The sequence below is a fragment of the Sturnira hondurensis genome, unplaced genomic scaffold (assembly GCF_014824575.4).
Source record: "Sturnira hondurensis isolate 20B ecotype Veracruz unplaced genomic scaffold, ASM1482457v3 Scaffold0018728, whole genome shotgun sequence".
NCBI lineage: Eukaryota > Metazoa > Chordata > Mammalia > Chiroptera > Phyllostomidae > Sturnira > Sturnira hondurensis.
The window spans coordinates 15,458,281-15,473,962 of NW_028091359.1; the positions used below are offsets into that span (position 1 = coordinate 15,458,281).

General features: G+C 38.2%; 1 protein-coding gene across 4 annotated transcripts in view; it reads right to left on the reverse strand.

Moving 5' to 3' along the window:
• NF1 (neurofibromin 1) overlaps positions 1 to 15,682 on the reverse strand; it is a 233,814-nt gene that overhangs the window by 126,769 nt on the left and 91,363 nt on the right. For 3 of the 4 annotated variants that reach the window (XM_037069751.1, XM_037069750.1, XM_037069748.1), the window contains exons 15-20: positions 12,520 to 12,599; positions 10,883 to 11,006; positions 9,310 to 9,471; positions 7,931 to 8,180; positions 7,185 to 7,258; positions 6,865 to 6,948 (exon numbers count right to left, since the gene is read on the reverse strand). In XM_037069751.1, coding sequence (XP_036925646.1) covers positions 6,865 to 6,948; positions 7,185 to 7,258; positions 7,931 to 8,180; positions 9,310 to 9,471; positions 10,883 to 11,006; positions 12,520 to 12,599 — 774 coding nt within the window. The remainder of the gene's footprint in view (positions 1 to 6,864; positions 6,949 to 7,184; positions 7,259 to 7,930; positions 8,181 to 9,309; positions 9,472 to 10,882; positions 11,007 to 12,519; positions 12,600 to 15,682) is intronic. The other variant, XM_037069749.1, reaches the window with a different exon arrangement.

The window sequence follows — 15,682 nt, forward strand, 5'->3', positions numbered from 1 at the left end:
GGCAGTGAAGCCCAGTCAGAGAACTTAAAAAAGAAACTGGAGATAATGATCATGGTCACAATGCCCCTGAAAGCAGCTGTGACACAGACCTTCGTATCGAAAAGTTAGAAAGTCTAACAAACACTTGCCTAGGAGATGCCTGTGGCCCATCAAAAAGAAGTGGGACAAGCAAGGGAACAGGAAAGGACCTGGTTTTTAATACTGAGTTGATACTATTGATAGATAGATGAGTACAAATGCTAGATGCCTGCTGACACTCTGAAGACCTGGAACATAATATGCCAGGAGGAATGATTGCTGCTCATGTAGCACAAGTAACTCAGGACCCCTGCATTTCACGCACTGGGCGTTTTCTGGGGAGACAACTGGAAACAGATTATTTGTCAGCAATTTATTAGTCCACAGCATCACCACTTCCACCACAACAACCATGATGGATGGGCAAATATGATTATATGCCAAGTGCAAATGATGCCCCTTGCAATAACTGCCAGGTCAGTACAAAATTAGGGAAAAAATATAGTTGATTTTGTTGGTGACAAATCTGGATGTGAAAAGGAACCAGTTCAGATTAATTCAAATGCAGAACTAACATCTCATCTCCAACACCATTTTCCCAATTTAGTACCTATTTACCATGAACATCTTAGGGGCCTGCAGTTCATAAACATCAATTCAACAGTGATGCTGTGGCAGCCATGCATTTGGATGTTTGTAAAAAAGGAAACACTTTGTTGTCTGATACAGTCCAAGATGACAGTGTAATTAATCTTCCTGAAGGCTTAATAAATGAGGCAGAGAAACGACTCTGCTCCTTAGCATGTTGCTTTATGGACAGACAGATTTGAATGAGATTTGCAGAATGTTCCCTTAAAATTTTAGAAAACAAGAGATAATTAGAAATTAAAATTTTTTATGCATTAGTCAAAGTTCATTTTGTGTACTCTTATGGACTTGGATTTGAGGCATTTAATATACCATTACCAACCTAATTTTTTTTTGTAATTGTGACTTTCATAGTAGGTTTAAATACATTTCCCTTACAGGGTTCATATTTTATCACCTAGTCTCACTTTTTATCTAGCACTTTTTGGCACTGTTAATTAGATTCCCTCCCACAGAAACAAAGAAATAATAATTCTTATTCTCTTCTTGACTCTGGGAACAGTGGTGATTACCCTGTTTTCAAATTACAGTGAAATATTCTTAAACTGTCATTATACATAAAGGAAATTAAATAAGCTAGGTAAAGTTAAACTTAAGCTGAAATATAAAGATTTTGATAATGCTATTGTTCTTCCACCTGGGTGGATCTTTTGTGTCTAAGATGTCTGTAGTGTCTGAAGAATCAGGTTTGTGGTTTTCCCTTCAGTGTGAATTCTGCGGTGTATTTATACTTCTTCTTCTTCTTTTTTTTTTTTTTTTTACATCAATGTATGGTTGCTTCTCGTGCATGCCCTGCTGGGAACTGGCCCCAACCGGGAACTGGCCTGCAACACAGGCATGTGCCCTGACTGGGAATCGAACCGCGATCGGTATTTATACTTCTTATTGGAGCTCNGTGTGAATTCTGCGGTGTATTTATACTTCTTCTTTTTTTTTTTTTTTTTTTTTTTACATCAATGTATGGTTGCTTCTCGTGCATGCCCTGCTGGGAACTGGCCCCAACCGGGAACTGGCCTGCAACACAGGCATGTGCCCTGACTGGGAATCGAACCGCGATCGGTATTTATACTTCTTATTGGAGCTCAAATGACTACAAGTTTCTTCACTGTCAGTTTTGGTTGGTGGGTACAATGTCAAGTTTCCCTTGTCTTATACCATTTTGATAATGTTGTTCCATTTGTTGATGTAGCAAATGCAGGTATTTATTGAATATATATTAATGTTTTCAGCTTACCTCTGCCTAGGCCTGATATACCTAACTTTCAGAAATATTTAAGTGCTTCAATATATTTTCTTTTTACCTAACTGAATCAGAAAAAGTATATGTAATGTTTTATTTTCTACTTTGGTCTTTACAGGGCTATAATTTTTAAGTATATTTTATTGATTATGCTATTACAGTTGTCTCGCTGTTTCCCTCCTCTTTATCCCCCTCCCCTGCTCTCTGCACAGCCCCCCTCACCCTCCAGCATCCCCCCACCCCACAGTTCATGCCCATGGGTTATACATATAAGTCCTTTGGCTTGTCAATTTCCTAAACTATTCTTAACCTCCCTATCTATTTTGTGCCTATCTATTCTGCTTCTTATTCCTTGTACCTTTTCCCCCCATTCTCCTCCTCTCCGCCAACTGATAACCCTCCATGTGATCTCCATTTCTGTGACTCTATTCTAAAGGGCTATAATTTGAACAATCACAATAGAAAAACTGTTCATGCAAGTGTAGGAAACCTTTAACAGCAAATACCTCTGGTATATATTCTTTTAAAAAGAAAGCTTTAAATGGCTGCATGATATTTCATTATTTATTTAAGTATTACAACACTTACTTGTAAAATGTAAATTGTCTTTTTAAAGTCTTTGTGACACCAATAAACAGTTTTCTAAAGTGGTTGTAATAATTTATATTCCCCACATGTACATCTGCACACCCCATGACCCAGCAATTCCACTGCTAAGTATGGACATCCAGATAGTCACCAAAAGACATTCAAGAATGTTCGGTAGGCAGACATGGCTCGCCTCATCACACAACCACATCGAAATTACAACTAAAATATGCAACAACCATTAATCAGAACAGTCAGAAATCGAGTTGAATGGAAGTCTGACAGCTACAGATTTAAAGAAACCACCTCCATCCAGACTACAGAGAGGGGCACAGACACGGTGGGCTGGTCCCACACATTTGGTGGATAAAAATTCGGGAGGGATATATTGGAAGTGAGGAGTTGTAGCCTCACACCAGGCCCCATAGCCCAAGGTTCCAGTGTCAGGAAGATAAGTCCCTACAACTTCTGGTTGTAAAAAACCACTGGGAATTTAGTTGGTGGAAGAAACTCTGGAGTCCCAAGCAGTTCCTCTTAAAGAACTCCCACACAGACTCACCTACTCAGATTTACCCCCTCTGAGCTCCAGCACTGAGGTAGCAGCTCAAAAGGCACCAGTGGCATACCGAGAAAAACTGAAGTGTCTGGCATCAAGGCTAACAAAAGCCACTGTCCCTTTTTCTAACCTTTCCCCACAAAGCCACAGAGCCAGCAAGCTGGTGCCATATCTAAGACTCCATCAACCTTACTAACACGAGAGACTCCACCCCACCCAATTTATGGGCCCACCCAAGATGCTATTCCATAGGAATGGCTGGTCCTGACTCCTGCTGACAACTTCCTAAATCCTCTCAAACAGGCAACAGCTGGTCTCAGTGAGCTTCAGGCCCAGCACTAACAGCAGCCAGCCTAGATTCACAGCTTGGCTTTGCCTAGGTATCTCCAAGCCCAGCACAAGTAGCAGCCACCTCAGATTGCTTCATAGCCCAGGCAGGGTGGCCCCAGGCAAAACACAAACTGGGGCTTACTTTGGCCTGCACCACTCAGGAAACCCCAGTGCACCCAGTGGGCAGCTAGCTATAGACCACAACAGAGCACCACCACCCTTCTCCCTTCACAGCAGATCTTCCACGCAGGGCAGAGGTTGGTGATAGATAAGTGGTCACAGCCAGTTCTTGCAGTAACTGGCCTGGGAAAATCCCTCCCACTGACCTGCCAACAGCAACCAAGGCTCAACTGTAAGAGGAGGGTGTACTCAGTGCACATGAAGGGTGAACCTTGAGTATCCAGCTCGAATGATTTGGGAGGCTGTACCACTGGACCCTGCAGGGTACCTACTACATTAAGCCATAAGACAACAGAGTCAAAGCAGCTCTACCTAATACACAGAAACAAACATAGGGAGACAAAAAAAACATGGCCCAAATGAAAGAACAGATCAAAACTCCAGAAAAAGAGCTAAGCGAAATGGAAATAAGTAATCTATAAGATGCAGAGTTCAAAAACACTGGTTATAAGGATGCTCAAGGAACTTAGAACCTCAACAGCATAAAAAAGATCCAGTCAGAAACAAAGGATACATTCAGTGAAATAAAGAACAATTTATAGGAAAACAACAATAGAGCGGATAAAATCAAGAATCAAATCAATTATTTGGAACATGAGTAAACAAAAAACAACAAATCAGACCAAGAAGAAAAAAGAATCCTAAAAATGAGGATACTATTGAAGATCTTGAAGCCTTTGGGACAACTTCAAGATATCCAACACTCACATCATAGGGGTGCCAGAGGAGAAAAGAAAAAGCAAGAAATTGGACATCTATTTGAAAAAATAATGGAAGAAAACTTCCCTAATTTGGTGAAGGAAATAGACACGCAAGTCCAGAAGCACCGAAAGCCCCAAACAAGTTGGACCCAAACAGGCCCACTCCAAGACACATCATAATTAAATGCCAAAGGCTAAGAATAGAGAGAATCTTAAAATCAATGGGAGAAAAGCAGTTAGTTACCTACAGAGGAGTTCCCATAAGACCACTGCTGATTTCTCAAAAGAAGCTTTGCAGGCTAGAAGGGATTGGCAAGAAATATTCAAAATCAGGGACCTACAGCCAAGATTGCTCTACCCAGCAAAGCTCTCATTTAGAATTGAAGGGCAGATAAAGAGCTTCCCAGGCAAGAAAAAACTACAGGAGTTCATCATCACCAAACCATTATTATACGAAATGTTAAAAGGACTTATTTAAGAAAAAGAGTATCAAAACTATGAACAATAAAATGGTAAAAAATACAAATCTATGAACAATTAAATCTAAAACACAAACTAAGCAAACAAGAAGAGAGACACAATCATGGATACGGAGAGCATTTCCATGGTTGCCAGATGGGAGGGAGTGTGGAGAATGGGTGAAGGGGGGGGATTAAGAAGTACAAATAGGTAGTTACAGAACAGCCACGGGATGTACAGTACAGTATAGGACATGGAGTAGCCAAAGAACTTATATGCATGACCCATGGACATAAACAATGTTGGGATATTGCCTGAGGGAACAGGGCGAGGCTGGGAGAGGTGGGATAAAAGGGGAAAAATCAGGATAACTGTAATAGCATAATCAATAAAATATAATTTAAAAAAGACTGTTCATAACAGCACTATTTAAAATGACTAAATGTTTTTGTACAGCCATCCAATTACGAAAATGAGTTGAAACAAAAACAGCAGATTGTTTGTTGGATGAAATACTATACAGCAGTAACAATGAATGAACTAAACTTTATGGAATACTGTGGATGAACTTCACAATGTTGAGGGAAAGAAGCCAGATATAAGAGAGTATATCTCTATTATTCCATTTGTATAAAGTTTAAAAACAAACTATTTTATTTAATAGTCAGGATTATGGTTTCTCTTGGGTTGTTAATGACTGGAAGGGACACAGCGAAGGTTTCTAGTATGCTGATTAATACTTCTTGATGTGGGTACTGGTTGCACAGGTATGTTCGTTACCCAATATCCTGAATTGTCACTTAAATTTATGGATAATTTTGTTAGGCTTAAAAAAATTATGTCTAAGATGAAAAAATAAAGTAAAAAAAATCCAGACTTAAGATTGCCACATACATTTTTAAAGAGCCATTGATACATTTTAAAAAGCTTTGATTCGCATGAATGAACCTTGCAAACACTATTCCAAGTAGGCAGAAAAAGAAAAGTCACAAGAGACCCACACACTGAATTATTCCATTTATACGAAATGTCAAGAACAGGCAAATCGACAGGCAGAAAACAAATTACTGGTTGCCTAGGACTCATGGGAGAGGGAGGGGGTTGGGGGGAAAGAGGAAAAGGGAAATTAGTGAATCAATAACTAACGATTATGAAGTTTTTAAATTACGGTGATGGATGCACAACTCTGTGACTGTATAAAAAACCACTGAATTGTGCATTTTAAATGGATGCACTGCACAGCATGTGACTGACAGCTCAACAAAAGTTACCAAAGGGGCAAGGAGGACTTTCATTCTGAAGCTGCATATCATTTACAATGACAACAGGTACACATTTACTTCACAAAAACATAACTTTTTTCTTGTCCTAATTATGCTTGACAGGAATAATGCAATAGGAGACTAACCAGCTTTTCTAAAACACACAATAATGAAAGCAACACAGTCATTACAAATCAGATAGGTAAAATACCAATTAAGTATTAATCCCCAGGGTGACACGTAACAGCTGATGCATTAAATGTTTAAGTTTTAAAATTTCATTTAACCTACAGGATCAAACTGTCCACCCACTAGATCTCTTAATTAGAATATTAAATAAAATAGTAAAATTCATTGCTCCAATTTTAATTTATTTTTCTCTACTTTTGTTTCCCCTTTTCTGACAATTCTGTGAAATACTCTGATGGAGAAAGAGAAAGAAGGAGGGTAAAGGAATGGTCTCTACCACAAATCATCTCTAGGTCCGTGCTGCCCAGTATTTCTGCAGTGATGGAAACATTTCATACCTGTGCAGTTCAACAGAGTAGCCATTTGCCACATGTGCCTATTGAGCCCTTAAAATGTAAATACTTTGCAACTGAGAAGCTGAATTTTAATTGTATTTCATTTTAATTAATTTATGTTAAATTTTAATTTAAGTAGCCACATGGAGCTAGTGGCTACCATACTAGACAGTACAGATTTGGATGAACCACAACTATATGCTTAAGACAACTATAGCCTATAGCCTTACAACAACTGTAACAGTCTTAAGACAACTATATGCTTATTATATATATACTAAGAGTAACTTACAAAAGATTACTAATGTTATATGTTTAGCAGATCATTAACAAATAAAAATCAACTTTAGAAACTCACCTGGCCATCTTCCATTTTGGCTTTTGGATAGTTGAGGATTAGTTTTGTAGCTTGTTCCCATTTCGCATGTGTATCTTCCCAAGCCTAAAATGAAGGCAATTACCGAGTGAAAGCAACTTTAAACCTAGAGCTAAATCAATCAGTGATATAGCCAGGCCTCAAACTTGGTGCACATCATAAACATAATATCCTACTTGTAATACGCACGTATCTTAGATTTGCTTCAAAAGCTATTCCAGGTCACATACACGTAACGTGAGGCCTTTAAAACTGAAGGTGGGGGCCTGGGAGGAAAGCTCTGTTGCTGAGGGCATACACACCTCAGTGTTCCCTGCAGTGGGATGCTCAATGCGCCTGAGTAGTGCCATCACTCTTTTCTGAAGGGCTGTTCTTCCTAAATGAAGACAACAGGAAATCAACTTATTGCACTTAGAGCCCTGCCTGCCAATGGGGAATCTGGCAAGCCCAACAAAAAAGGCAAAGTCAGAGGAGTGGAATGAACTCCTCAAATGATAAAGCCAAACACTTCCTCTACCTCCCTCACAGAAAAAGGTATTTTTCACTTGGATTTCACAGATGTCAACACCATAAAACAGCTATTCCCACCTATATTTTCTCAAAATGTGCCAACGTGCTTAAATCTTCATTACACGGCGTAGGGCAAAAGCAGATTTACAGTTGTTCGTATGGAAAGTAATACAATAATTAATAAATAATACAAGAATAAATTGTGTTTTGGGTACTCACAACTGTGAACCTACTTTTGTCTCACCCTATACACAATTCAGGCCAAGTAATTTATATAACATGTGATTGCCAGCAATTTATACTGCCAGTTTTTAAACAAATGTAGATCATATGAAAAACTCAACAAGACATTTACAGTTTATTTCAAATGCTATTTATTTTCACCTTATCTGTGCAGAAAAGAATTTCTGGTAAGTTTTTGAATCAGTCCCTTAATCCTGCAAAGTCGTCATCTTAAATACATCCCTACATTCCTAGCACAATCAGATAGCATGCAATTCAAGGCAGACTGAGTGGGAAAAACATCAGCCATACTTACCCGTTGACATCATATTGCTCACAGAGGCAAATTCCATGAATGTATTATAGTTGGGCAAGAAGTTGTGCACCGACACTTCATCCACCCCGCACCGGATATCCGCTTCCTCACAGAGGTGGCGGAAACAGGACATGGCAACCAGAACAGCTTCAGTGTCAGGGCTCCACAGAAACATGTACAGGGCCACTTCCAGTTTGGTCTGGGCCTGTCGGCATATTGGTGGGGTTCCACTGCACCCTGCTGCACTATCCTGAGAGTCAGGGTAGGAAGCAGGTACGTTCAATGTAGATCGTTTACAAAACCCAGCAATGCAACAAACTGTGCATCTGCACATACACAATAACCCCCAAGAGCTTTCCCCTTTCATCACCATAGGAATGTTCAAGCCCCCATTATCTTGTGTGAATGAGAAATGAGGTAATTTGGACATAATGCTACTATCTGTCCAACTTCCAACTGAATAATTATTATCCTCGTCTAGACTCCAGAAATGTAGATTAAGTCTAACATGGACAAAAGTCAACACACATAACATAAACCTACATAAAAATGTAAGTCACCTCCCAGTCAATTATGACAAAGGAAGAAGCAGTAATAGGAAATCCTGTCTACTGCAGGGAAGAAATAAGTACATTCAAGACTGAAATGCAGGCACAAACACAAACTAAATATTGCTATAGAAGATATACTTGATTCTGGATTACATATTCCCAAAGCATGAAAGAGAGACATCCTCATTTAGGAAACAAATGCAAATTCTGCAGGTGAAGTAGACAACTATAAATGCCATGCCATTTAGTTGTTACACTGTTATATTCAAAATTAGGGATTAAAAAAGCTTAATCTGAAAAAAAATAAAGCTCTTCTCTAATGATTTTGGTTTTTTGCTTATACTGTGGTTTATTTTCAAAAGGAATCACACACACAAACAAAAATCACAGAAACATTTACTTATAACATGAAGCAAAATTTTTTTTTCTACCAGTAAATTTGCACTTTTTAAAGCTGGTACAACTTTTAAACTTCTGGGGTTTAAATGGTCTTTCTTATGCAGTGGACATTTATAATAATTACAGGTGTCAGTTACATCTTCTAAGTGTCAAATATTTAATCAAATACAGCTTACATTTGACCCCATTTAATCCTTACAACAATGCTGGAGCAGAAATCATTATTTCCCCCATTTTAAAACTGAGGAATTGAAGTCACAGTAATGTCAGGAGCTCGCCTCGGGTTCCACAAAGAGCTGTGCTAGAACCAGAATCTAAGCAGTTCTCTGCCGTGCTGTATTGACCTAGCTGAGATTTACCAAAGTTCACGTAGAAAAATACACAGAGCACAGATGATGATACAGGAAAACAACAGAGGAAGCTGCTTACCATGGACGTGTTCCCTTTCCCCTTCCGGAGAGAGGCTCCAGGATTACAAGTACGGAGTAGCTCTTCATGATCCACGGCCATCTGACTGGTAGTTCCACTTGAAGGAATGTCACATCCTACCCCATAAAAGAATAGAAAGTGACAGGAGCTTCTATCTGCCTGCTAGAAAGAAGAAATAAGTAAGCCTTTCCGAAGTACTGATAACCAAAGAAATAAATACTTATGAACATGAGTCGTCTGTCTGTTTGAGACTATCTCTCTCACCTTGAAGAACATGCACTAGAAACTGACAAATAATGTTTGCTCAAAATCTTTGAATGACTCTCAATTTTCTACCCTTCAAATCATTAGAAACAGACCCTAGAAATATAAATGACTATTTCTCCATCTAACATGGACACAAGTAAAACATTAACATGTACTTCTCAGTCAATTTAAAATGACTTATAAAGATTTTCTCCCAGAAGATTTTACCCTCTGCCGTGCCAGGATAATTGGAAGTTGACTCTCTGAGATTAAGTTCCTCTGGAGCGGTAATTTACTCTTGAATGCATGCCAAGTATGTCACAAGAGTGAATTTACCAACCAGAGTAGTACAAATTAATTACTGGATTACTAATGCTTGTATTCTGGAGAATGTTGTGTCACCATAGCCAAGGGCATGAAACTCTGAAGTCTAATATCCTTCCTTATTTTAGGAATACAGTGGTACCTCGGGACTCAGTCTTAATTTGTTCCAAAACTTGTGATGAGTGCCTAAACCAACAAGTACCAAACGATGAAGTATTTTCTCTTGCAGGGCACCATCATGACTCATACAAGTTCTAGGAAGTGTGATGAGTCCCGACCAAGCACCAAGTGCTGAACCTTTTTTTTTCACATCAAAATGTGACGAGTACAGAGTATGACAAGTTCTGTAGCCAACAAGTACCAAGGTATGACTGTAATGCCAAGTTCCACTATATTAACACACTAAGATAAGCATGATATGAATAAACCAAATTTACCACTAGCCTAATTCTAAACAAAGAAAATTTAGCAAATGGTATGGTAAACTTAAAAGCACATGAGTTAGTTACCTTTAAGATTTCTCATAGCTATGATTGTATAAATGGATAAAAATTCATTGAATCAAGCATCCCTAAAGCTATGCCATAACAGAATTTTAATTGTCTAATTATAGAAAATGACTGACATATATTAAAAGAAATCTAAGGCTCTTCTCCATCCCCCAAAACCTTGTCACTGTGCTTTGAAAGTTCAGAGTCAAACTTTTTACTTGACCCTAATGAAAAAGACTTTCAGTCTATTTTGGTCATAGCAGCCCGCACTCCTCCGGGGCCTGCCCCAGAGACCTGCTTAATTTAATTAAATTAATCAGGACTGCGACTCAGAGACCAAAGCCTCAGAATAATTTTTTAAATGTTGAATTGTTAGCCACTGTTCTCTACACATATATTTCCCTTAAAGATTTTGTAGGAGGGAGGAGCTAAAGTAAACTGAACGCTTCCTTAATTTCTTCCCATTACAATCCCATATATTCTTCCTCTTTTAAAGATGTTATTTTGCTTACCTTATTTTTAAGAAGAAATTTATTCCTGCAGATCAAAATTTCCCGCAACCATTTGAGAATTTCTGTGCTACTAAGCATTTGATGGCTCGTTAATTTCTTGCAGATATAAAAAAGCATTTGTGAACTGCAATAATATAACGTTCATTGTTACCAGTATTGTCAATAAATAATCTAATACATACATGATTGGTACATAAGAGTGACATTTTCTCATAATGGACACAAGTTTAGACAAACCTATTTTCTGTTCTAGGATTTCAGAGAAATGGTTATCAAAACGTGATAAAGAGAAAAAGTATACAGATTGCATTTAAAAAAATCAACTACCGCTAAACCCACTATTCCCCAAACTCCCAATTATTTCATCCATGCATCTAATCCTTGTGGAGGACTCGAGAACAAATAACAGACCATGTGTACAGAAACAAACTGTAGGCAAACCCAGGGCTCTAGAGCTGGGGTCTTCAAACAATTGCAAACAGGCCACACCCAGCCCGCTGTTTGCTTTTGCAGATAAGGGAACATGGCCACATTCACTTAAATGCAGTCTGTGGCCACTTACGTGCTCCAACAGTATGACAGTCATGACAGAGACTATCAAAACCTAAACTATTTACTACCTGGCCTTTCAAAGAGTAAGTTTGCTGATCCCTGCTCTGAAGCTGTACTGTCCAACACAGCACCCACCAGCCAGCTACCACATGTGGCTACTGAAGCACTTGAAATGTAGCTTGTGCAAACTGAAATGTGCTGTAAGTGTGAAACACACTCCAAATTTTAAAGACTTTATGAAAAAAAGAATGTAAAACACCTCCTTAGTAACTTTTACATTAAAATAATATTTCAGTATTATCTCATGTTGAAATAATATTTTAGAGTTATATACTAGGCTAAAAATATATTAAAATTAATTTTACCCGCTTTTTACTTTTTAGTGCAGCGGCTGGAAAATTTAAGGTAAATATGTGGTTTACATCACATTGCTACGGAAGAGCACTGTGTTAGAGTGAAGGGTTTAACGCAGCTGCCGAGTGACTTGGTGCACTCACTCCTGTGATAAGATAATGACAAAACCAGAGGCTAAATTTTTCTCAATGTATGTATTGTCTTTGTGCTCATTTAAAGGTTATAATTTATAAACCTAGGAAATTATAAAATTCTATATGTTTTTGCCTTGTAAGCAGATGTTTATTATTAATTCATTCATCAAAAACACTGGTATTTTTGAAAACTTATGAAAGACCATAGTTTAAAAAATGTGAAACTATCAACATTACAAAATATTAAAACTCTAAGCTTATAACTGCTCAAAGTCAATTTAAAACACAGCTGTAACTATAGAGAAATGGGAAATAAAAAGAACAGACCAAATAGCAGTACTTGTGGCTGAGTAATAAAATTTAACACAGTTTTTAGAAATTTACTTTCTTCATTGCTGTGACATCATTCCCACAGTTAAAACAAGAAACAATCTAATTAGTAATTTCAAATCAAATAAAAAACAAAATCATAAAACCTCTGGAGATGTAAGTGAATCAAATTATATAATAAACCAAGTACTATAGTGTTAATATTTACAGAAAAAATAAATACAAAATAAAATTTTTAATTAGATTAAAAAATAAAAATACATATACCTAATTTCCCAAAATGTTTCCACAGGAGCATCGGGGTTCCACAAATCAATGCTATCCAACTGATGAAGAACCAGCAGGGCCTGAATTTTAAAAGAGAGAGAATTACCCAAAAAATTTTAGGTTAACTTAATATTGGACTATTTATTTTACAAATGCTAACAAATCACACTATTTCATTGTAGCCTCAATATACAGTGTAAGGTAAAAGAAAACCTCTAAGAATCCAAACCTCTGGGGGGGGCGGCGGATATACATATGTATTTCACTTTATGCAGATCATTTTGATCTTATGCAGGTCAAAATGGCATACATGCATGAGTTTAAATGACTAATGAATTTAGAACTCCAATATAAACATGTAAAAATTGCTTTAATATACAAACAGGTAATTTCAGTAAGTATCAAATTAAACTTTTGGGGGAACATAAAATTAATCCCAAAGTAAGGACAGCTTGCCAAAATTAATACACACAATAATATATTACTTCTAGGCCAAAAGATAAATTAAAAATTATCTTGCCACAAATTATTTTGGAATAGAAAAGATAAATTATATTTGAAAAAAGGAGAGCAAAATAGACCTTGCATTTCATAGCAGATTATTCACCCTAAAAATACTTTAAATTGACAGAATTGGAACGGGAATCTGGCTCACAGAGAATTAACAGGAACTAAATAATTTAAAATATACAACAAACATACAAAAACACCATATGAAATAAATTAAAGCCATCACATGTAGAAAGAGCAAAACTTGATTCTTCCTTCAGACCAGCCCGACCCTACCTCCAATCCCACACCCCCCAGAAGCTCAAGAGTTGAGCTCTGTCCACTCCTCTCAGTCCTTAGCACACTTGGCAATTCTTTACTACGCTATGGAAGACACTGATTAAAATTCCAATGGAACACTCTTTGGAACAAATAATGAGAACTGATTTCTTAAAACCAAATAAAGTATATAAACTGCAAATAACCTGCTCTGAATTAGAAAAAGATATTTAAATGTCTAGCCTTGTGCCACTTTATAACTCCTAAAGTTATAAATTATTAAAGACAAGACCTCTGTTATTTCACTTTTACTACTTCTGGCCAAGATGGAGGCATAGGCAGACACATCATGCCTCTTTCCACAACCAAAATAAAGACAACAAAAATTTAGAAACAAAAAACTGAACTGAAAGAGAATTGAACTGTATGGAAGTCTGACACCCAAGGAGTTAAAGAAGAAATATTCATCCAGACCAGTAGGAGGGGTAGATTCAGGGAGCCAGGTGGAGAAGACTCACTGCAAAGTGGTGGCTGGCAGGTCCCAGGCATGAAAGGCGGCAGCAGGCAGACCCAGCAAGGCGGCAGATTGTGGAAGGGCACGACGCACAAGGCGGCTTTCGGAACCGGGCGGTGCCACATTTGTGCGCAGATAAACCAGGCAAAACTGGGGAGTGAGACAGACCACACAACCCAGGGTTCCAGTTTCCAGGCAAATAAAGCCTCAAAACACTGACTGAAAACACCTGTGAGGGTTGACGTGCTGGGAGAGACTCCCAGCCTCACAGGAGAGTTCATTGGAGAGACCCACAGGGTCCTAGAATGTACACAAACCCACCCACCCATGAATCATCACCAGAAAGGCCCGATTTGCTTGGGGGAAGTGGAAGAAGTGACTGAAATCCAGCAGACAACAGAGCAAGTGCCATTGTTCCCTCTCAGACCCCTCCACACACACATTGCGTCACAACCCAGTGATGTAGTTGCCCTGTCCTGGTAAACACCTAAGGCTCCGCCCCTCACTATATAATAAGTGTGTCAAGACAAAAGAAATGGCCCAAACGATACAACAAATCAAACCTCCAGAAATAATACAACTAAGTGACAAAGAGTAACCTATCAGATGCACAGTTCAAAACACTGGTGATCAGGATGCTCACAGAACTGGTTAAATTTGGTCGCAAGTTAGATGAAAAAATGAAGGCTACACTAAGTGAAATGAAGGAAAATGTACAGGGAATTAATAGTGCGAATGGGAAGGAAACCGGGACTCAAATCAATGGAGTGGACCAGAAGGAAGAAACAACCAAACAGAAAAGAAGGAAGAAATAAGAATTCAAAAAAATGAGGAGAGGCTTAGGAATCTCCAAGACGCCTTTAAATGTTCTAACATCCCAATTATAGGAGTACCAGAAGGGGAAGAGGAAGAGCAAGAGCAAAAAGTGGAAAAGTTATTTGAACAAATAATGAAGGAGAACTTCCCCAGTCTGGCAAAGGAAATATACTTCCAGGAAATCCAGGAAGCTCAGAGAGTCCTAAAGAAGTTGGACCCAAGAAGGAACACACCAAGGCACATCATAATTACATTAGCCAAGATTAAAATGAAGGAGAGAATCCTGGAAGCAGCAAGAGATAAGGGGACAGTCACCTACAAAGGAGTGCCCATAAGACTGTCAGCTGATTTCTCAAAAGAGACCTTACAGGCAAGAAGAGGCTGGAAAGAAGTATTCCAAGTCATGAAAGGCAAGGACCTACATCCAAGATTGCTCTATTCAGAAAAGCGTTCATTTAGAATGGAAGGGCAAATAAAGTGCTTCTCAGATAAGGTCAAATTAAAGGAGTTCATCATCACCAAACCCATATTATATGAGATGTTAAAGGGATTTATCTAAGAAAAAGAAGATAAAGAACATGTACAGTAAAATGACAGCAAACTCACAATTATTAACCACACCTAAAACAAAAACAAAAACAAAAACAAAATAAGCAAACAACTAGAACAGGAACAGAACCACAGAAGTGGAGATCACATGGAGGATTAGCAACAGGGCAATTGGAGGAGGAAAGAGAGGGACCAGGTACAGAGATTAAGTAGCATAGATGGCAGGTAGAAAATAGACAGGGGGAGGGTAAGAATAGTATGGGAAATGTAGAAGCTAAAGAACTTATGACACATGGACATGAACTAAAGGAGGGGATGTGGGTGGGAGGGGGGTGCAGGGTCGAGGGGAGTGAAGGGGGGAAATGGGACAACTGTAATAGCACAATCAATAAGCTATATTTTAAAAAGTTTTACTGTAACTACTTTCAGATATTTATGGAAAACTGCTATTCACTGTGAGACTTCAAATATTATAGTTTATAACTCTCATATCAAGGGAAAAACAGCACAAATTAA